The sequence below is a fragment of the Nannobrachium achirus genome (assembly GCF_963921795.1).
Source record: "Nannobrachium achirus genome assembly, chromosome: 5".
NCBI lineage: Eukaryota > Metazoa > Chordata > Actinopteri > Myctophiformes > Myctophidae > Nannobrachium > Nannobrachium achirus.
The window spans coordinates 5,596,699-5,621,060 of NC_137814.1; the positions used below are offsets into that span (position 1 = coordinate 5,596,699).

Consider the following 24,362-nt stretch of genomic DNA (forward strand, 5'->3'; position numbering starts at 1 on the left):
CTAGGTGGCAGCGACAGCTGGCTGCATCTCTGTAAACATAAACATGCAGTTAGAATGACAGGTTGTTCTGTGAAAAGACAATGAACCAATAAGAATAGATAACACAGATTATTATTACGTCTCAAAGTGAAATATTTGCTAATTTTCTCTCTCTGTATCATCTCACCACATGCTCTCCCGTTACCACCTGGAACCACTATAACCTTTATGTTATGCTTTAATAACAAATAGCAGATCTATAAGCTCACAGTGTGGCACAGAGTAGCCTACAAATCTTTAAATATGTATTTTTAAAGCAGACATTTGTAACTCAAATATTTGCTTCTGGGGAGTCCCTGGAACAACATATTTTGAGATGAGGGTCCCCGGGGGTCCTTGACATGAAAAAGATTAAAAACCACTGATTTAGATCTGTTATTTATTAATAGTTAAAGTATACAATAATGGTTAAAGTATGAATGCATTCCAGGTTTTAAAGGGTTGTTTTACACTCCAACAGAGAGAGAGAGATAGAGAGAGAGACAGAGAGATAGGCCCCTACTTGACTAATACGATTGAAATGATACTTTGTATATCCACACATTATACCTTATCTGTCACCTGGATGCGTGCACGGCTGGGTTTGGTTTACATTTAATGGCTTGCCTCAATATGCTTCGTGGTGTTATGGTGCAAACTCACACCGCGTCGCGCTGTGCAGCGCGGTGCAGTTTGTGGATCACGCTCAACAAAGTGTAATCACGCTTTAATGGAGATGTGGAGAAGCCGGGCATGGATTTCCACACAAAGGGCAAATATTTCAACATAAAAGACTGCATTCAAGTTCAGGAGAGTTGAGAAAAGGCAATTCACTTGAATGCTGCTGTCAGGCATGTAAAGGAGGGGGATTTGTCTTCATTTCACCCTATAAATGCTGCATTCATGTCTGGAGGGTACACCTTTTACTGACGAGTAAAATGGCATGGGGCTCAAGACCACTTTATAGAATGTGTGTTTGTTTCAGGCATGATTAACTTCATGCCTGAAACAAACATTTTTATTTTATATAAAACCGAGGGAACACTGCTAGTCAAAGTGACTACTGGCCAATCACAGCGAGACTTTATCTGCGTATGAGTGACACACGCGGAAGCATTTCAGGCGGAAGCAATGCAGATTCCCTTGGTTCCTCGATGCATACAGAACACCTCAGAGCACGAAGGAGGCGTCTACCTTTCTATGTCTGTGATTATAAACATGTGATTGTGTGTAAGAGCAAAGAAGGTCTCAGCAAGAAGAGTCACCAACGTCATTTTAGTGCGTTTTAGGCTCCATGGCCATCCGCCATGACACTTTGGGTGGCGGAAGTGCCACCCAAAATAACATTAGCGTCTATGAGCACTTTGTCACTTCCGCCACCCAAAAGTGTCATGGCGGCGTCCATGCGGCGTCCCATGGTGTGCCAACTTCCGGGTGTTGTCTGTTCCTGCCTAACCTTCCTTGTGTAAGAGGAGGAATTGTGGGAGGAGCCTAAGATTCTCACCTTCAGTTGTCGGCACCAGAACACGTCCTGACAGACAGACAGACAGACAGACAGACAGACAGACAGACAGACATGAACAAGACATGGTTATCATAGAAAACAAAGCATAGCGTGTTAGCTTTCAACAGTGGTTCTCAACCAGTGGGTCGGGACCCCCAGAGGGGTTCCCAGGTGTTTAGCTAAATGTTAACATTGTTTTCTCACTCAACAGTAAACAGACCAACACTATAAATATATACAGCAGGGGTGCCCACACTTTTTTAACGTGAGATCTACTTTTAAAACTAGCTCAACATGATCTACCCATCCAAAATGTTTTAGCTGAGGGCCTGAGGGAGAAATGTCTTCATCCCATTCTGTATGGAAGTGTTAGGTTTTGGGGTTCTTTGTAATGCTACTGACTCTTGAACAAAGTATTGCATTGGAGGTTTGCCTACTTTAGAAGCCATGAAGGGAGCTGACAGGCCCTTCTTGATGACATATTCTTTTTATATTTTAATTATATATTTTTAGAGGCATGTCATGTGGTCTACCTGCACACCCTTGGTGATCTACTGGTAGATCACGATCTACCTTTTGGGCACCCCTGATATACAGGGTATCTGCACATTTCTAAAGTGACAATTTAAGGACTTTAAAGACCTTTTTAGAACCTCTGGTCAAACATTGGTAAAATTGTCAAATATTATAGGCAGACATTGTGAATGTAGCCGATCTACATGCTCACAACGCCTCGCATTGCGAGGCGTTGTGAGCATGTAGATCGGCTAATATTTTCACAATGGAATAGATCGAGTCAAACTAAATGTAATGCCAACTCCTACAATTCCAAGTGCTTGTTGATGATTAAAAAATAATAATGTTTTGCTGTTTAAAACAAACTAATCCAAGAAATTCCATGAATAATGATAATTAAGTAATTGTGAAAATAGCCGATCTACAAGCTGGCAACGTGGCACAAAGCAACGTGTTGTGCTTCTTGTTGATCTGCTATTCTCTCTAGTTTGGGTCCCGACCTGAAAACTTTGGGGACCACTGGTCTAAAGCATTCTAAATAGCTTGGGGTGTAAACAGGGTATAAGCGGTATAGGCGAACCCTTAGAGCACAATCTCAAGGGGGCGCCACCGAAATGGAGGGATTGTTTTAATTATTAATATTAGTTAGTTAATGAGCCACTAAAACCAACTAAAATCACCCCCAAACCCGCAAAAATCATGTGCGCGCATGAGATTGGAGAGAGGCGCATGAGAGGGAGCTGGCATAGAGCGCTGATTAGGCTGGCCACAGGCCTGGGTGTAAACCACGACGTGTTTGTGTGATGAGAGTGCATGTTCCACATCTGACCATGTTTCTTCCAGTGGTAGTAGATGAACCCAGACAGGAACAAGACCCCACCCAGGACCAGTCCAGATGTTCCAATGGCGATCCTGTTCTTGTCTGCCTCTAGCATGGAGTCGTCTGAGAACAGAACAAACCAAATACTAGTATTAGAACTGTCTGGTGGCCATAGAGAGGCTGTCCGGGAGCAGGGACGTGCAGAGAATGTTAGAGAGGCAGGGTCTGGATTTTCTAAAAGGGCCTTTTGGTGAAAATATCTGAAATAGCAGACCTCCAAGCTCACAACGCATTGCTTGTAGCTTCTATTCTTCTATTTTTGGTGTTTGATACCACACTGAACTAAGCATAATCAAGTCAATACAGGAGATGTGGTGTAACGGCATGGATTTCTACACAGGGCAATTCTTTCAACATAAGATACTGCATTCAAGTGTACAGTACAGTACAGTACAGTACAGTACAGTACAGTAGACACCAGTTAGAGCTAGAGTACAGTACAGTACAGTACAGTAGACACCAGTTAGAGCTAGAGTACAGTACAGTACAGTACAGTAGACACAAGTTAGAGCTAGAGTACAGTACAGTACAGTACAGTACAGTACAGTAGACACCAGTTAGAGCTAGAGTACAGTACAGTACAGTACAGTACAGTAGACACCAGTTAGAGCAGTACAGTACAGTACAGTACAGTACAGTACAGTACAGTACAGTAGACACCAGTTAGAGCTAGAGTACAGTACAGTACAGTACAGTACAGTACAGTAGACACCAGTTAGAGCTACAGTACAGTACAGTACAGTACAGTACAGTACAGTACAGTAGACACCAGTTAGAGCTACAGTACAGTACAGTACAGTACAGTACAGTACAGTACAGTACAGTACGGTACTGTACAGTAATGTACAGTACCGTACTGTACCGTATACCGTACCGTACTGTACCATACCGTACCGTACCGTACCGTACCGTACCGTACAGTACAGTACAGTACAGTACAGTACAGTACTGTACAGTACCGTACTGTACCGTATATTGTACCATACCGTACCGTACAGTACAGTACAGTACAGTACAGTACAGTACAGTACAGTACAGTACGGTACTGTACCGTATACCGTACCGTACTGTACCGTACCGTACCGTACCGTACCGTACCGTACCGTACCGTACAGTACAGTACAGTACAGTACCGTACCATACCGTACCGTACAGTACAGTACAGTAGGTTACAGTAGAGACCAGTTAAAGTACAGTAGGTTACAGTAGAGTGACTGACCCCAGTCCACAAACATGGGCGCGGTCAGGCTGGAGTGTTCCACCATGCAGGAGATCTTCTCTCCTGATCTGTAACACACACACACACACACACACACACACACACACACACACACACACACACACACACACACACACACACATACACACACACACACACACACACACTTTAGTTTATTACACTATATTGACTCCAAAATGTTCTTTAGAAATGGATGGATGTGTTTGTGTTAGAATTATAATAAAATACTGCTTTATGAATTAGAATACAACACAATACAATACTAGGCTACTTATCAGAATAGAATAGAATAGAAAACCATAGAATAGAATACTATACTATACTGTATAAATTAGAATACAACATGGAATAGAATAGAATACAATAACATTGCATAGAGTACTAGTTTATTATGTGTTTATTAATTATGTTAATGATGACACAATAAAATAGAATACTATTTCTAGCTTCTAGCTGCCATTTGATCTGACAGCCCTCTGCTTGTCATTTTGACAGACATCTGATCTGACAGCCCACTGCTTGTCATTCTGTCATTTTGACAGACAGTGGTTCATCTGTCCAGGGTTTGGAACCAGCAGCCTTCAGGCTACTAGTCCACTTCTCTAACCTCTGGTCTACTTACAGCGCTGGGGACCCCCAGGGGTCCTTGAAGGGGTTCCAGGGGGGTCCCCAGCTAAATGTGCTAATACATTATTGTCTCCACCAGCCGAAGGCTGAGGGAGAGTATGTTTTCCCCTCCGTCCGTCCGTCCGTCCGTCCGTGCGTCCGTGCGTCCTCGCAGTTTGTGAACAGCTAATCTCAGTCACCGTTGGCCCGATCGCTGCCAAACTGAGCACACACACTCCCTGGATGCCAATCTAGAACCTCTGCCCCACATTTTTCAAATCAGCCTCATGGTGGCGCTATAACAGGCCGATTTGTGTGGCCTGGTTGTTACCAGCTAATCTCCGGCGCCGTTGGCCCGATCGCTGCCAAACTGAGCACACACACTCCCTGGATGCTAATTCAGAACCTCTGCCCCACATTTTTTAAATCAGCCTCATGGTGGCGCTATAACAGGCCGATTTGTGTGGCCTGGTGGAGACCTGTGCTCGGAAGAGCACTGCTTCTAGTTATCATAATCATTTCGTCCACTTTATCCACATTATTGTACCCGTTGGCTATTCAAAATGAGCAGATATGCAAGCTCACAGCATGTCACTTCGTGCCGCACTGTGAACTTGTACATCTGCTATTTTTTTGAAAAATCTTGAAAGTGTTTGGGAAACATATTTTTATGTTTTATTCTTTACACAAATCTTCACTTCTGGGGGTCCCTGGCCAAAAATACTTTCTGATGGTGGGGTCCATCCACGGCCAAATAAAATATCAATTTGGGTAAGATTGAGTAGTGAACCACTGACACATTTCTCACCTCTTACTAACACCCACCACAGCAGGCCTTGTTTCTAACGCTCTCCGATTGTCTGCCACTTGTAACTGATGACACCTCTCTAAACAATACTCCTGATTGAGTGTCCAAAACAGAGGGAACAGAATGGCAAGCAGAGGGAAGTGTTAGTACTTCCCATTCAGTGAATGGTGAAGTATACAGTATACAGTTTGGGGAGTTTGCAAGAGGCTTCAGTGGTAAGTTCAGGTTTCAACCTGAACCAGTTTGATCACATGACCGACGCTTGTTTGAAGACATTTGATGGTGTCAGCAGTGAGACGTAATGAGGCTTGGATTAAATGAGACTTTAATGAACATGGGTGACAGAACAGCGTTTGACCCTGAACGCAACGGGGAGGCCTGAAGCGAAAACACACTCACCCTCGGCAGTGGCTCAGGGGTAGAGTTGCCGTCTTTGAACACGGAGGGATCCTAAGTTTGATCCCGGGCTACAAAAAAGGTTCTATGTTCCCCACTCAACTAAAAAAAGGTTCTATGTTCCCTGCTCATCCAAAAATGCAAGAAACATAAACAAAAAACACACCAGAACATAATGGGAAGAAATTACGAATACTAGTGGGTCAACTAGCACATATTTTTGTTTTGACTGGTAATCTAGACGAGTGGGCACCTGGACATCTGGGCACTAGGTAGGGACATGAGGGCATTTGGACAAGTGGGCACCTGGAAAAGTATGCACTTAGGGGTGGAGACATCTGGGCACTAGGGGCACCTGGACAACTGGATGAGTGGGCACCTAAATTAGGATTGCCCACATGTTCTTAGTGCCCAGATGTCACACCATTTCCCGCTTTTGAATTGGGAACATATAACTATACGGACATACAGTAGATCCTTTTTTTGGTTGAGCGGAGAACATACCTTTTTGTGGGGAGGGAGGACCCCGAGCGGGGAGCGGGGTGAGCCTGTAGATTGGCTATTTCCGGAGCGCAACGCTGCGCCAACAGAGTATGATAGTATGATCAAGCTTCCGGAGATGCAAGGTGCGGCATTGTCTTCTACACACAAGGCATTTCTTTCAGGAGCAGGGACACGCGCAGAGAATGTTAGAGAGGCAGGGGCTGAAATGTCTAAAAGGGCCTTTTGGTGGAAATATCAAAAATAGCAGACCTCCAAGCTCACAACGTGTCGCGTTGTGAGCTTGGAGGTCTGCTATTTTCGATGCATGATGTCACACTGAACTAAGCATAACTAGTAAGACGCCTCAGGGCGACAGCCATCTGGCCAGTGCTGTATATCGGACCAGTTACCCATATATGGAGACCCCTGCATGATAGTCAACAATGTGATGTCAGAACATGCCCATACTGTATATGGGCATTACCATTGATGACATCGGGACAGGGATCTCCATATATGAGCATAAAAGGGACATCAAGCCAGAGCGTGATGTCTTTGATGTCTATGTGTGCACTGTGCAGTGTGCACGTGCCTGTTCAGGAGAGTAAGGAGAAGCCAATTACCTTGAATGCTGCCTTCAGGTACAGTATGGAAAGGAGGGCATTTGCGTTTCTTTCACCATAGTAAATGCTGCACCCATGGTCTGGAGCAGGGGCTCAAGCCCCCTTTGATGTCTATGCATGCACATGCCTGGCTGCCGCAATGGCACATCATGACAATGAACAGTAGCAGCCAATGAGCTATATATGTTTATACTGCATATGGTCTGCACTGTACTGGACGGTGTACTACTGACCTGGGTGTGTACTCCAGGTAGGAGTGGTACTGGTACTACGAGTAGAGGTGTGTATTTGTGTCTATTAGGTGTGTACCTGGGTGTGTACTCCAGGTAGGAGTGGTACTGGTAGTACCAGTAGAGGTGTGTATTTCTATGTGTGGGTGTCTATTAGGTCTGTACCTGGGTGTGTACTCCAGGTAGGAGTGGTACTGGTAGTACCAGTAGAGGTGTGTATTTCTATGTGTAGGTGTCTATTAGGTGTGTACCTGGGTGTGTACTCCAGGTAGGAGTGGTACTGGTAGTACCAGTAGAGGTGTGTATTTCTATGTGTAGGTGTCTATTAGGTGTGTACCTGGGTGTGTACTCCAGGTAGGAGTGGTACTGGTAGTACCAGTAGAGGTGTGTATTTCTATGTGTAGGTGTCTATTAGGTGTGTACCTGGGTGTGTACTCCAGGTAGGAGTGGTACTGGTAGTAGCAGTAGAGGTGTGTATTTCTATGTGTAGGTGTCTATTAGGTGTGTACCTGGGTGTGTACTCCAGGTAGGAGTGGTACTGGTAGTACCTGTAGAGGTGTGTATTTCTATGTGTAGGTGTCTATTAGGTGTGTACCTGGGTGTGTACTCCAGGTAGGAGTGGTACTGGTAGTACCAGTAGAGGTGTGTATTTATATGTGTAGGTGTCTATTAGGTGTGTACCTGGGTGTGTACTCCAGGTAGGAGTGGTACTGGTAGTACCAGTAGAGGTGTGTATTTATATGTGTAGGTGTCTATTAGGTGTGTACCTGGGTGTGTACTCCAGGTAGGAGTGGTACTGGTAGTACCAGTAGAGGTGTGTATTTCTATGTGTAGGTGTCTATTAGGTGTGTACCTGGGTGTGTACTCCAGGTAGGAGTGGTACTGGTAGTACCAGTAGAGGTGTGTATTTCTATGTGTAGGTGTCTATTAGGTGTGTACCTGGGTGTGTACTCCAGGTAGGAGTGGTACTGGTAGTACCAGTAGAGGTGTGTATTTCTATGTGTAGGTGTCTATTAGGTGTGTACCTGGGTGTGTACTCCAGGTAGGAGTGGTACTGGTAGTACCAGTAGAGGTGTGTATTTCTATGTGTAGGTGTCTATTAGGTGTGTACCTGGGTGTGTACTCCAGGTAGGAGTGGTACTGGTAGTACCAGTCTCCATCAGCCTCCTCATCGGTGCTGGTGACATCAGAGGTGGCAGGCTCTCCGTCTCTCAGCCAGGTGACGATGATGCGTTTGGGGTAGAAGTCGTAGCTGCTGCACACCAGCATGTGTGTGTGTGTGGGATCAAAAGGCGTCGCCGAGGTCAGTCTCACATAGGGCTCCACTGGGGGAAAATTAAATCATTTAAAAAAAAAGGAAACAAAATAAAAATAAAAAACTATTAAAGGAGTAGTTCACCCCCAAAATGACTTTTTTTCTATTGATTAGTCACGCCATGGAGAGTAGAGTTCAATAATATTTTTTGGTTTTTGTCACATTCCTAAGACAAAAATGTGATAACAATAAATGTACCCCCATTGATTCCGGATGGTGACCCGTTTCGAAACGGGTCACCATCCGGAATCAATGGGGGTAGATTTACTCAAATCAAATTTTTGTCTTAGGAATGCGACAAAAACCAAAAAATATTATTGAACTCTACTCTCCATGACGTGACTAATCAATAGAAAAAAAGTCATTTTGGGGGTGACAAACTCCTTTAAGGTCATAATCATAACCAGAATAATGATGATGATGATTATTTGACTTGAATTATCTCAAATTCAGGTTTACAATTTAATGTGTGTTTTTATATTTATGAAATGTAAGGATTTAAATACTGCACTTATTGTCTACACTATAATGAGTAAAGAATACCAATGCCAGAGGTCTAAAGCAGCGGCTCCTAAACTTTTCTGGTCGAGACCCAAAAGAGAGATTAGATGTTTTAGAAGAAATCGCTAAGTGCCACTGTGAGCTTGTAGATCAGCTATTTTCACTAATTCTTAAACATTTGTTTACTAATTTGTGGAATTTCTTCGATTTTTCTTTTATTCACATTCACACGTGAAATTTTTGAATTGTTTTTTGAAAATATTTTAGAAATAATTAAAAATTAAAAAGTTAAGTGACACAAAAAAAAGACACACCGTTTAGGAAACAGTGGTCTAAAGGATGTACATCTACATTTCAATTCAAGATGCCGTCTTAAAAGTTTACTCGAGAGGATGTGAAGTGTTTTTAACACTTAAAGTAATGTTTTATAATAGAAGATCAATGTAAACATCAATCACCTGTGAATAGTAATTATTATTATTACATGTTATTGTTTATGAGGTGATGAGTGTTGAGTGCTGTTCTGAGATCAGCTCACCTCTCCTGTCCAGAACATTGGAGAAGTAGAACTCAACGGTGCGTTTGCAGACAGCCTCTCGGTTTGCTATTGCCCTAGCCAGTGCTGCAGGATTTTTATTCCAGGCCTCTGCCTGCTTCACACCAAACTCAGAGTAGCCAACATACTGACCCACCCTGCTGTCCCACCTGAGAACATCTTCTTGATTGAACATATATGAGTTTATGTACTGTTGGTCCTGCAGCTCACTGGAGTTAAACACACACTCATGCACCATACAGAATGGAAATGCACCTGGAAATAAGAAATGTAAAATGTTAACAACAATCATGTTTATCATATTAGTCCTTTAACCCTTTAATTAACCCTAACCCATATTTCTATTATTGCTATAACACAGACTGAATAAATGAATTGTTATTCAAAACAGTTTACCTGTTCCATGAAAACAAATGAAACACAATGAAACACAGAGCCAGAGTTTAGTCGAAGTCATGATGAGTTGAGATGTTTCAGAGTTCAGTTGAAGTGTTGATGAGTTGAGATGTTTCAGAGTTTAGTTGAAGTGTTGATGAGTTGAGATGTTCAGAGTTCAGTTGAAGTGTTGATGAGTTGAGATGTTTCAGAGTTTAGTTGAAGTCGTGTTGATCGGTTGACATTCTGGTGTGGAACTGAACGCTGACAACCAATGAAAAAACAATATTCACTCTTGTCACTTGTTACCAGGCAGACATCAAACCAAAACTACATCACGTTGTGATCTCCACTGTTATATACTTTTGTTCCCGTAATTTATTAGAGCAGTACTACAATATACTATACTAAAATAAATTAAGAGAACATTTTGTTCCTTTAATTTCTTTGAGCAGTATATTTTCTGTACCATAATGTCTGTCTGTCTGTCTGTCTGTCTGTCTGTCTGTCTGTCTGTCTGTCTGTCTGTCTGTCTGTCTGTCTGTCTGACTGTCTGTCTGTCTGTCTGTCTGTCTGTCTGTCTGTCTGTCTGTCTGTCTGTCTGTTTGACTGTGAGCAGAAAATCTCTTATTACGGCTTATTCGGTCTAATTAGTGTACTGTAAATTAAGCTGGGACCCCCGTTCTTGAAATGTAGTTGTACTGTAGATGCCAAAACAGGATTTTGTTACATCCAAATGGTCTTGTGAGTCCCATATGGATCAGGGTGCCTAAGGATAATCTCCTGACACATAAGGACTACGAGAGACCCTGTGGCAGCCATGAGACAACATGAGGAATTTGTTAAAAGCAAGCCACGTGTGTTGTTATACTGCATTTTGTTACCTATTGAATTCTATTTATATCTGTAAAGTAGACTAGACTGCATTATCTTGCTATACCAGGATACATGAAAATAATATAGATTCCCTTCCATATAAGGCATCTGTACTTTATAACACTTATTTTTTTTCTTTCTTTCTTTCTTTCTTTCTTTCTTTCTTTCTTCCTTCCTTGTTCTCTTTATGTTTACCTTCAATATTCTAGACAGTCGTCTTCCTGGACACAGATGATGTAACAGCATATCTTTAATCTGATTGGCTGATTTCTCTAAAGTACAGAACAAACCCTACGTCCTTGTCATTCAGACTCCAGAGCTCCTGTTGAAGTAAACACCTTGTTTATTATCATCTGTTTATTCTGATTCATTAAATTCACTTTAACATGATGAAGATTACAGCCACCCTCCTCATCCTCTCCTCTCTTGGTATCAAAGCAATCCCAGGCAGTAAGTACATCACTTTGGTTATTATAACAAATATGCATTTTTATTTTACTGTTACCATCTATACTATAATTTTGCGAATGTCTGTCTGTCTGTCTGAGTGAGTGTCTGTCTGTCTGTCTGTCTGTCTGTCTGAGTGTCTGTCTGTCACAGCGTTTCTCCTCAGTGGCTGGAGCAATTGATCTGAAATCGCATCACCATTAGCATATGAACACACCTGACATAACTGTGAAGCCCGTTTGTGTTATTCACAAATCATATGCTGTATATTAGCATTTTTATGGTGTAACTACTATCTATTCTGCATCTAGCATGAGGCATATCTATTCTGCATCTAGCATGGGGCAACATGTTTAACCAGCTCTGTGTGTGTGTGTGCGCGTGTGTGTGTGTGTGTGTGTGTGTGTGTGTGTGTGTGTGTGTGTGTGTGCGTGTGTGTGTGTGTGTGTGTGTGTGTGTGTGTGTGTGTGTGTGTGCGCGTGTGTGTGAATGAATACATTAATTAATTAATTCAAAGAGGTTGTATTAGTCACGTGTGCAGTGAAACATGCTCTGCAGACTGTGCTATGAGTAAGACTCACTAATCGGGAGATAAGCTACCGTCACTCGCATACACAAACTTTAGAAGGCAATCGTAGCCAATCAGGAGGGATTATGGGAAATGGGACAGATCCATGTTGATGACATGACTTTAGAGATACTGTGTATCGCTGTGCGTGTTCTTACGGCAAAATATGTAGGAGCAGTGTCCAAAGATGTGTTAGACAAGCTTCTAAAAAGTATCCATGTAACACGTGTCAGTGTGTACACATGTCAGTGTGTGTGTGTGTGTGTGTGTGTGTGTGTGTGTGTGTGTGTGTGTGTGTGTGTGTGTGTGTGTGTGTGTGTTTGTGACACACACACACATAGGCCTACTCATAATTATAATGCATTTCACTTTGTTTTCTTTACAGTCTTCCACAAGCATACTCAGATCGATTGCTGTTCAGACCCAGATGAAAACACAGATAAAGAGGAGATGTATGGACTGGATGGTGAAGTGATGTGGTACGCAGACTTCAACAAAGGGAAGGGGGAGGAGCCTGTGCCTCCGTTTGTAGATCCAATCACCTGGAGTTATCCGTTTGCTGTGGGACAGCAGGAGCAATGCAAATACAACCTGAAGATCATTCGCTCTGCCATGAAGAACCCACCACTGACACAAGGTACAGAAATGATACAATACCTTTTATTGTACATTGTTGAACATATAGTTGCCCCCCCCCCCCCCCGTAAAAAATAAGACAACAGCAACACGCCTGCACACACGCAGAGATGGGCAGTATTTGAAATACATGTATTTGAAATACTTTTTTGTATTTTGTAATTTGTATTTGGCTGGGACGGAAAAAATTTGATGTAATTTGTATCAAAATACTTTCAGGTCTAGTATTTTCTGTATTTGAAATACAAAATACTTTTTAATTTAATTTTATTCTCAAACAGACACATTTTAAACATTCACAAAGGTTTAAACTGTAGGGGAAAAGACACATTTTCTTTCAATCTAATTTGCTGTAAAGTGCATTATGATTACAATTTTGAATTACTTGCGCACAAGTACTGCATTCATCTGCGTATGTATGTGTGTAGGTTGGTAGGTAGGTAGCTGTGTGTGTTTAAGCCATAGAGTTATAATAAGAATAGAGAGGACACCAGATATCCCCGCCCGTCCACTTGCATTGAGTTGCTCACCCAGCGCATGAGGCGTTTTCACCCCTCCTTCCGGCTAGTAAAACCGTGACGTAGTGGGGCCACTGTGACGCGTTTTGCGTCATAATTTGTGTTCATGGACGCGCTTCATGAACGAGCACTTCCGGTATGAACGCGCGTCAATACAAAGAAGCCTAGACGCGCGTTCATGTGAGTAGACCCAACTGCAGTACCTCAAAACGGCCACCATTTCCATTTGGTTTCAGGGCGCCCCCAGGGTTCTGGGGGCTTGGTTTAAGCGCGTAGCACAATAAGGGACCAGCATTTCTGGCAATATCATCATTAACAGCCAATGAGGGACCATCATTCCTGGTGATGTCAGTGGTGATATCACTGGTATCGCCAGTGGTCATGCCAGTGTTGAGCGCACCTCATGGCGCCCTCTGCTGGCGCACAAGCAGGCCATACATGGCCTACTCGTGCACAAGACGCACGTTGGCACCTCGACAGAGTGCAGTTTTAGTTATTATTATAAGGCTGGCAGAGCGGTTTTGCACTCTATGAAGTATTGGCACAGAGGCACCTGTGCATTCAGTCTCATGCCATAGTTCCTTTACAAGATAACGGTAAAGTGGGTTCCAGACGATACGCAGTCACCGCCTCCTAGTAATTAATTTTCAATGAGAGGCAGACGGTTATTTCTGCCGCGCAGCGAAGTTTTGAGGCGGCGAGGCGAGCGGGCGCAGTCCTGTGAAAATCCCTGCGAGCGTGCTCGTTTGTGCATGCGTACATGGGCAGTGAGAGATGGATTGTGTTCATCTTTGTGAAATACCGTGTGGTGTTTACTCACTTTAAGTGCCTTCAATTTAAAGGGATGTTCCACTTTAAAAAAGATTTTTTGTCATTGTATGGTCTAATCAGGCTTGTATGAACACCCTGAACAGTTTTTAATTTTCTTCATTCAGTATTTAGATATTTGATGTAAATGTTATCCGGCCCTCCAGGCTCAGGGCCTCTCCCCACACACACTCATTGTAACTTCAAACTCCATTTTAACCATGATAGATTCATTCAAAACACCCATTATTTTTTATGGTTACTCATACTACCCTCCTAATACGTGAGCAGGCCGTGTTTTCTCCATAACATTTTTCATGTATTTTTAATAATTCTTTGGGAAAATGGAAAAGATTAAATACAATAAAAATATATAAAAAATAAATGAAAAACGTTATGGAAAAAACACGGCCTGCTCACGTATTAGGAGGGTAGTATGAGTCACCAGAAAAAATAATGGGTGTTTTTAATGAATCTATCATGGTTAAAATGGAGTTTGAAGTTACAATGAGTGTGTGTGGGGAGAGGCCCTGAGCCTGGAGGGCCGGATAACATTTACATCAAATATCTAAATACTGAATGAAGAAAATTAAAAACTGGTCAGGGTGTTCATACAAGCCTGATTAGACCATACAATGACAAAAAGTTTTTTGAAAGTGGAATATCCCTTTAAGTGCCTTCCACATGATACGCTGTCACCGCTATGGCTGCCGCTTGGGTCAGCGGTTACCGCACTGCGGTGAGACACAAACACACTCGCTCAGTGAGTAAACGCCACACTGTATTTCACAAAGATGAACGCAATCCATCTATCGCTGCCTGCATATGCATGCACAAACGAGCACGCTCGCGGGGATTTCACGGGACCGTGCCCGCTCGCCTTGCCGCCCCAAAACTTCTCCGCACGGCCAAAATAGCCGCCCGTCTCCCATTGAAAATGAATTACTAGGAGGCGGTGACCGCGTATCTTCTGGAAGGCACTTTATTCTTCGAAATTCTGACAGGCAATTAATGTAATACTTGGCAGTCAATCTATAAAATTACTAATCATTGCATCAATTTTTATAAAAAGTATTTATGTATTTTCAAAATACAAAATACATATTTGAATCTTAAATACATTTCTCTGGCCTGTATTTATATTTTGTATTTTGATACATTTTTTGACCCAGTATTTGTATTTTGTATCAAAATACTTTTCAATGTATTTTCGCCCATCTCTGCGACACACGTACAGTACGCACGCACGCACGCACGCACGCACTACGCACATTAGCACACACACACACGCACATTAGCACACACACACACACACACACACACACACACACACACACACACACACACACACACACACACACACATACACACACACACACACACACACACACACACACACACACAATGTTTGGTCTGAGTATAATTCCACTGTCCAGACAGATATAATAAAAAAAAACTGTGTGAAAAAACTGTGTGAAACCCTCTTGACTGATGTAATTTTGCCCTGATATCTGATTGAATCCAGGAATATCAACCTCTCGTATAGCTTACTGATACTCACCATTGCTTGCTAATGCACTGTTGTATTGTTTAGAGTCAGGTTTAGTATGAGGTTATGCAAGACCGGCCTTTCCAGATTTACCTTACCTGCACAGTGTAGGCCTACTGTATGTGCTGTCGCTCTTAGAACTATTAGTCGTTAAAGGACAACTTTAGTTTTTTACAACAAGGGTTCATATTTTAGTTTTTAATTAAAGAATATAAAATATGAGTGTTAAAAGTATTTCATTTACTTCTTTCTATTGTTTTAGAGATGTTTATTTCAGTGGTTGGGGGCATGCGTACAAGTGGCTAAATATGTCATTTTACCCAGAATAAGCCCATTCCCAAGATACAATGCAACCTTTCATGGTTGGATATGACTTATGGGGGCTAGAAGTGTTACTGTAAATAGCAATAAAGAAACTGCTGGCTTATTGTGTCTAAAAAGACATATTTAGCCACTTGTACACATGCCCCCATCCGTACGCATGCCCCACATTTTAGCACGGTAAACGCGATAAAACAATAGAACGAAGCAAATGAAAACATTTTAAAACTCACTTTTTCTTTTCTCTAATTACAATCTAAAATATGAACCCTTGTTGTAAAAAAACAAAGTTGTCCTTTAAGTACAAGAAACCGATTTTTTAAATTCTTTATTTAACTCATATAGTGCCAATCCCGCGAAGACTCGTGAAAAGTACTCGAGTACCTGGAGTGCCAATCCCGAGTATACTCGTGAAAAGTAATATATTACTGTAACGGCGGATACATTACCGAGAAGAATGGCCGGAGGTCCGGAGACGAAATCCGTCGCTGATTTCGCATCATCACGGCTCCACGAGCACAAAATAGTCCCATCCATAACATTGAGGTGGACGGGGGATCTCATCTTTAATGTCCATTATCTCAAAACTACACTTTAGAAGCTAGGATGGAGGCAGATGCTCGCTTATGTTACACATGGATAAAAGCTCCGGTCCGCCATTACACAACTCCACGTGGACAACGATCGGTTCCGGCGCAGGACGCGATGACGTCAGACCGGAAGTGTTTGCGCTGTGGACTTCTGGCCTTCAAAATAAGATAACGGGGGTGATGCCAACCTGAGACTGGCATCGTGGACTTTATAATCCGTTAATTTCATGGGCACTAGGAACACAATAAACCATTTAAAAGTAGTAAAAAGGTGAAAATATATATATATTTTTTTTTACATAAAAAAACAAAAAACAAAAAAAAACAGTTGTGTTTCAGATCCAAGACCAGTTCAGTGTGTGGCTGACCCTGAGTCTTTGTGTCCTTCATTTGTCTTCTAGAAGCTCCTCACGGCAACCTCTACACCAAGCACGAGGTGGAGCTGGGAGTGGACAACGTTCTCATCTGCCGTGTGACAGGCTTCTACCCTGTCCCGGTCCACATCACCTGGACCAGGAACAACCTCAACCTGACCACCAACATCACCTCCAGCGTCCCGTACATCAAAGATGACAGAACCTTCTACCAGTTCTCCAGTCTGAAGTTCACACCAGAGCAGGGAGACATCTACAGCTGTAGGGTCAACCACACATCACTGCCCAAACCTGACACCATGATGTGGGGTAAGAACATGTCCTGATATCCATAATTAACACTCTTTTTATGCCGAACTGTATTTACAGTAACCCTATTAAGCTTTACCGTAACGGGCCAACCCGTGGATGTTGGCCGTTGACCACGATTTGTTTACATACACGTTGACAACATCGCACCGCCGTATTCCTCCATTTAATCCAATGCATCATGCTGACTTTAAAGCTCTTTTTCTCTGATGTATGTTTTTATGGCAGAAAGCAACTTCTTTTCATGCCTAAATGGCCAAATTATGATCCGCTAACATTAGCTTTAAGCTATACAGGATCATTTCTCACAACTTCCTGCTTATAGTCGAGCACATGCACCCACAGGCAATACAGTGCAGGGTAAATGGTGGCATTGTACGGTGGGGATCTGGCTCCATCTAGTGGCATAATTTAACAATTTAACAATTAATTTATTCATTTCAAGAAAGAAAAAAAAGAAATGACAGACAGACAAGAAGTTTGAATTAAAATGAAACAAACACTTGTAACATGTATGAGTCATGTATTGTGTAACATGTGTGTGTATCATGTGTGCGTGCGTGCGTGCGTGTGTGCGTGCGTGCGTGCGTGCGTGCGTGTGTGTGTGTGTGTGTGTGTTTCTCTCCAGATGTGGACCATCACATCCCAGCTCCACCCAGCATGGGTCCAGCTGTTTACTGTGGGGTGGGGCTGACCCTGGGTCTGCTGGGGGTTGCCATGGGAACCTTCTTCCTCATCAAAGGAAACAAGGGCAACTAAAGTCTTAAGAAATATTCATTTGGCCCATGTGATCCAGCACAGTGGGTCTTCCCATGTTTGCACAATAGTGATTTTAGAGAGAAAATCTCAGCAGAATATGTTTAATCTAAAATGTGTTCATGCCACAGTCAAATTCCTGAAAGAATAGGCTATAATATCATTCACCTACATTTCAGAGTGTTGTGAAAGAAATTGATTACAATCATAAGATGTTTAAAGCGATGGAGGCTATAACATATTTATAAGCCAGTGGAAAATGAGACACACTCCCCAAAACACTACACCTGTAACACATTTAACACCCCCTGCTATAACTGGTCATTTGTGATCAATTCAGTAAGTTCAACCCTAAAACAAACACAGGATTTTTGAGCAGCACCTGGCTGCAGACACTAGGGTCCTGTTGAGGTCCACGGGAGACAGGAACCTCAACAAGTGGCAGGAAGTGACCTCACAGTGCGCAAGTGACTTCATGCCGCTTGTGGAGGTCACGTGACGTCTCTGCCTTGCAGTCCAAGGCACTACAGTCCCTTTGAGCCGCATTGTCGCTATGTGTACATGTTATCTTTTAGACAACCCAACTCTACCCCTAACCCTAAACTTAACCTCCATGGGGTAGAGCAAGAAAGAGGTGTGAGGTCACTTTCTGCCACTTGTTGAGGTTCCTGTCTCCCGTGGACCTCAACAGGACCCTAGTGGCTGCAGCCAGGTAGTCTTGGGATTTTTAGCACCTCTCTGGGCCTGGTTATGTTGGTGAACAATAGGTTGTTAACTCAGTCAACCCTATAACCACTGGTGGTTAGAAGAGTGGTTAGGGGTTTAGTAAGGGCTGGTACACTGCAAGATATTTGTTACATTTATGCTTATGATCTTACGCCAGATCAGGCTTTGCTCGCCAATGTTTTGCAAACTCCCAGCATCACACACCAAAACATCCCTCTCAACCAATCCCTGAGCTTCATGCTGCTAATGTCGATTCCCCAACAACACTCCATCCCATTGGCCAGAAACACAGACTAAAATACCACCCAATAGGATACAATTCGGCTTTGCTTCCTGTGAAATGTCCTGCAATGTGTGATCCCTTATCAGCGATCAGTCGTGTAGTGAAAACCACAACGATATTATGACAGCCGATTTCAAGAAGAGACTAGTAGACTAAGAAAGAGTAGTGTGAAATACTGAACGATCCGATGACTCCCGACACTTCAAATATCTTGCTGTGTGTACCTGGCTTTAACTTATTCTTCACACCCATTACCAGACCCTGAGGGGGTCTGGTAATGCTAACTGCTAAAAGTGCCGTTTCATCACAAGGCATTTTCTCACCTTTCGGAATTCTGACCTTTCAAATGAGCATATCTTCTTCAAATATATTCAGAAACTACCAGGTCCCCCATGTGTGACATAAAGCATTGGAATGTGGTCACAAACGTTGTTTTGCATGCAGCATAGTGTGTGTTAACTCAGCTTCACACTGTTTTTACGATTCTATAACAAAATGTAATTTTTTTTTCAAAGAACCTCAAACAGGTAAAAAGTAAATAAACGGAAAAAATAAAATAAAGACTTTACGAGTCCTTAATTAGTGTTTTTGTGCTTATTGCTGAAAAACGGTGTTCATACTGTATGTATACTGTATGTAACATCTTGAAAATGTACAGCTAAGCTGTAATGATGTATGGAAAAACAACACTTTTTCCTGTTCTCCATGTTACAACAACAGTGTGCATTGCCCAGATGTTTCTCCATCCAACGGTATGTAGCCGAGTGTGCTATCCACCTGTTTCCGCGAGAATTTACTGTGTTTCCGCGAGAATTTACTGTAGCATTATTTGCGAGACACTTCCGGTTAACAGCAGACATACAAGCTCACGTCGCGTCGCAGATGCAACCGTTGTGAGCTTGTAGATCACTCTCGGCTGCGACGCCGGAAGCTGCCTGCACATTCTGCGCAATGCATGATGGGATGTTGGAAAGTTGTGGATGGATAGATCTCCGACTCTCCATCCAACGGTGTGTAACTGAGACAATGCTTCACATGAGCGTCACATTATAGTGAAATTAAACCCCCCCGCCAGGCCTGGAATTTCATCATTTCAGGGGCGTGGCCACTTGGCCTTTGGTGTTGTCCATTTTTGGAGGGCAAAAGCGCCAAATGCCAGAGCAGGAAGGTCATCAAATAAAACAATATTTTAGTCAATTGAAAGAATTTGTTGAATTGAAGGGTTAGGGATGATAACCTAATCTGCAGTGAAATAGATAAATGATGGTATTTACAATCTGATCCATGCTCAGCCCGGCACCAATCAAAGTCAAGATTTCAGAATCTCAACAAAATACGCTGGTGTCTACATGAAAAAAAAAAGAGACACCAGTGTCTACTGTCTACATATTGACAAGAAAGAGACTACAGTCAGTGCTACAGTCAGCTGGGACATTAAGGCCACTGTGGCCTCGGGTCATGCCATTGGTCGAGGGGCACAAGGCCAAACTGAGGGGCAACGGCGGCCATGGCCTTCATGGCCTCCATGAAATTCCTGCCCTGATTTCACTTTTTATTTTCAATAAAGCAAAGCGTTGAATGCAGGACTATTAGTAACAGAGTCGTTCTGTATTGTGGTGTCAATACTCTTCTTACAACTAGTAATATTATATTATTAGTAGTAATATTACAGCAATTTTTAGTGATAATATTATATGGTAGCAGGACGAAGACTATTATATTGGAGGGATAGAAAAGTTCCTGTTTGTCATTTCACCCTGCTACCACATGGGGGCGGCGCTTGGCCACCCAAGACCCAAGACTATGTGAACCAGGACTGACTGATTGATTGATTGATTGATTGATTGATTGATTGATTGATTGATTGATTGGTTGATTGGTTGTATTTATTAGAAGTAGAAGTTGAAAAGGTACAGTTTCATGACAGTTATTATTATTATTTTCTTTTCATATAACATTGATTGACAGACAGATATAACACTACTATGGAGAAGATATCAGGAAAAAAAACTGTTGAATGGTGATTTATTGATTGGTTGAATACTTTATTAGAAGTTTGCACAGGAAAAAAGCACAGGACAGCAGTACAGTTCACTAGGGATGGGTATCGTTCACCTTTTAATCGATACGATACCTTTTTCGATACCTGGGAATCGATACGATACCTTTTTCGATACCATTTTCAATACTTTTTATTTATTATTATTATTATTATAATTATTATTTGCCTTTTTCTATGGGCTATTTTATAGACGTTGGATCATTATCATAATAATAAACATTATAGGCTATTCTCTGCTATTTTCACAGTAACGAGTGTAGCCTACTAAAGCAGTCATTAAACTTTCAGTAGCCCAACTGTTACAGATGCGACCGGCAAGGGGTGCATTCAAAAGTATCGAAACAAGGTATCGTTCATTTTTACGTGAACCGATACCCGATAGTATCGACGTCAGTGAATCGATACCATTAAAAGTAACGCAGACGATACCCAACCCTACAGTTCACTGATGATTAAAGTAGTGTAAGTGAAAATGTATTGATCAAATAAAGCGTTAAAAAGCTCTATATTGTGATAGTAATCATTGATTGGTTTGTTCAGTGACAGGAGTCTCCATGTGTCTCCAGCTCTTTATTAAACACATAAAATACATTTTCAGGTCAGGATACCAATGTTGTCCAATCAGGAGTGAGAACTTTAAAGGTTAAAGGAGTGAAATTGTAAGTGATGACACTGAGGAAATGAACAGGAACATCTTTTAACAGGAACATTATAAAATGTAAGCTTATAGAGGCCTATGGGTGCTCTATCCTGATTGGCTGAAATTGGCAACCCACCTGAAAATTAATTGTATGTTTATTAAAGATTAAAGAGACACGGAGACTCCTGCTAATAGGGGTGTAACGATTCGATACATATCACGATACATGGTTGACCATACGATACATGGACGATATTGGTGCATTCATGGCGATACGATATGATTCGATTCAATGATTTAAAATCGATATAGTAACTATTTATTAAAGAAATTAAATCTGTGTGAAAGGCGAGGATACTAGTGCAGGTTTTAAAGGGAAACATGTATTATTATGGATATAAATAAGTAAACACTGTGATTATCTGCCAAATACATGGACATTGTATATTGACAAACCTGCAACTTGACATTAACCCAAAGATTACACACATGTATCAATAGACCAGTGTAGCTATATGGAAAGGAAAAGTAATTAAACCCCTCCTTTTTATTTTTTCTTCTTAAAAATGCTAAATACAATGCACAAGTATACGTAGTATCGATACAATCGATTCTTTGCACTGCCAATTCAATACGATACAAAATAAAACGATACAATTCTATTTTAGCTGTTTTCATTTCGATATACTTCGATTTTTTAAGTTAAAAACGATATTTTGATACAGTTACTATATCGTTACACCCCTACCTGCTACTGAACAAACAATATAGGTGATTTCACCTTTTAACTGAAAAGGAAAAACCTTTTATTTTAACCCAAAAAACTATCACTTACTCTACCTTTAAAACCACTCATGATTACATTATTGATCAAGCTTCTGTATTGATTACTTGTTATTACTAATGATTGCATATTATGATTGCAACTAAAAGCGATCACATATCAATAACTAATGGTAAATTCTAAGACTTGTTTCCACAAGCATAGCCAACGTACTCTCTCTTTGAGTATTACCAGTAATGTTTACTTCCATCTACTGGTAATGCTTAGCAGACGACTTTCTGTCACTTTCAGTCTGAGAATGGCACTTAGTCCTATCTTGCGTTTAATTGGCTCTATGCACAGCAGCCATATTGAAAAGATGTTGGGCCCCTTCCTTACTTCCTACACAGGTGTTACCATTTAGTGTGGCACAATGGTTCTCAAACCTTTTTAACCCTAACCCCCATAACGCTGAGAGTGTACCAGAGCCTTGTATTAGAGAGTTCTGCCAATGCTGGGTCAGAAACAATGTTGTTGATGTGGTACTTGAAATGTCACTTTTCCCTCATAGACTCTATTCACCAATTGATGTGTATGTAGAAGACCTGAACCATGAAGTGAGCGGAGGAGGCGCGACTCTCTCTAATACAAGGCTCTGGAGTGTACGGTTCCATTTGTACACTTTACACAACTATAGAAATGTATTTCATGAAGAGTCACAAAGTTAAAACTGCCCCAAGGAATTACCATTATAGGTTTTAAAAAGTGGTCTTAAGCATACAAAGGTTATTAACTATTCAAACATGTTCAAAGTGCTCTGCCCAGCCATAAAACACACTCTAATCAGCACTAGTGCTGTCAAAATTGCCCCAAAGTGACATTCTATTCCGACCTATCAAAACATTTTGTATGCCGTAAAAATCTCTTTCTCTCTTTTCCGCAGTTGGTGCTGCAGAGGAATACGGGAAAGGTCGACCTAAAACAAACTCGTTTCCCAACGGGTCTGTGGCCTTAAGCTAGATGCAGAATAGACCAAAATCTAATCTTTGCTTCTGGGGGTCCCATCATTGTTTCTCAAACTTTGTCATGTCAGGGACCCCAGAATGATATGTATTTGGCCACGGACCCCCATCGCAAAATATTTTGTTCCAGGGACCCCCAGAAGCAAAGATTAGATTTTGGTCTATTCTGCATCTAGCTTAAGGCCACAGACCTGTTGGGAAACGTGTTTTAGGTCGACCTTTCCTGCTACCCTTCAGAGAACGCCATCTTAGAAGATCAAATGTAGTCATCTTATTTTATACCCTCATTTTAATATGTTTAGGTTAAAGTGGGCTTGTAATTGTTAAAATACAAACGCAGCCTTGTCTGGACGATAGACACGCATCGCTCCGTAATGTGCTTTGATGAAACAATCTAATTTAAGGAGCTATAGTCAACTTTTTGTCAGGCTGACAATTTGTTTACATTCTAGTCTATTCTTTGATAGTGTTAGACTAGGATGTAAACAAAGTGTCAGCCCGACAATGGCCAAAATTATTATTTTATCATTATTTTACGCTTTTTGAGGTCATTTTTGAATAGAAACACATATATGAAGCTTATTTATTTTATTTATTTTTTTCGAAACATTATTTTTATTTTAGCATCCGTTTTTCAAGAAAAAGTTGACTATAGCTCCTTTACCTTGACATGGAATGGGAAATTATCAAACCAATCTATGCAGTCAGACTCAATGTTTTGAGATCAAATTAAGTTAGGCTACATGAGACATGTTTTTGTGTATCAAATTAAGGTAAGCCGATATGGCGGTCACCTTATGGTCATTTATCATAGCGTAAATTATATTATTATTTTTAATGGTAAGTTTATTCAGAATCAGCTTTTTTTTGTTTTTTTTTGTTTACAAGCTAAAAGAGCTCTTCACTATAAAATGTAAGTCAACGAGGAACACATTTTGAATTAAACATTTCTAATCAATGGTGCAATTATTATAATTTTGATTTCTTGCGCACCTTTGCAGTTGGCAAGGCAACTATACCCAAACCTCTACCAAAGTGCTCTAGACCTTTAAGTCATCAATGTG

The 24,362-nt window shown here is 41.5% G+C and overlaps 2 protein-coding genes across 2 annotated transcripts; one reads left to right on the plus strand and one right to left on the minus strand.

Annotated features, from left to right (window-relative positions):
* LOC308286194 (H-2 class II histocompatibility antigen, I-E beta chain-like) lies at positions 1 to 9,851 on the minus strand (the record flags this gene model as incomplete). Its single annotated transcript, XM_080727154.1, has 5 exons — positions 1 to 29; positions 2,868 to 2,981; positions 4,138 to 4,205; positions 8,446 to 8,629; positions 9,659 to 9,851. The coding sequence occupies 5 exons, from the start codon at positions 9,849 to 9,851 to the stop codon at positions 1 to 3; spliced, it is 588 nt and encodes a 195-aa protein (XP_080583280.1).
* Positions 9,852 to 12,392: 2,541 nt separating this feature from the next.
* Positions 12,393 to 17,805, plus strand: LOC308286195 (rano class II histocompatibility antigen, B alpha chain-like; the record flags this gene model as incomplete). Its single annotated transcript, XM_080727155.1, has 3 exons — positions 12,393 to 12,579; positions 16,765 to 17,046; positions 17,696 to 17,805. 3 exons carry the CDS (start codon positions 12,393 to 12,395, stop codon positions 17,803 to 17,805), a joined length of 579 nt encoding a protein of 192 aa, XP_080583281.1.
* Between the last annotated feature and the right edge of the window lie 6,557 nt (positions 17,806 to 24,362).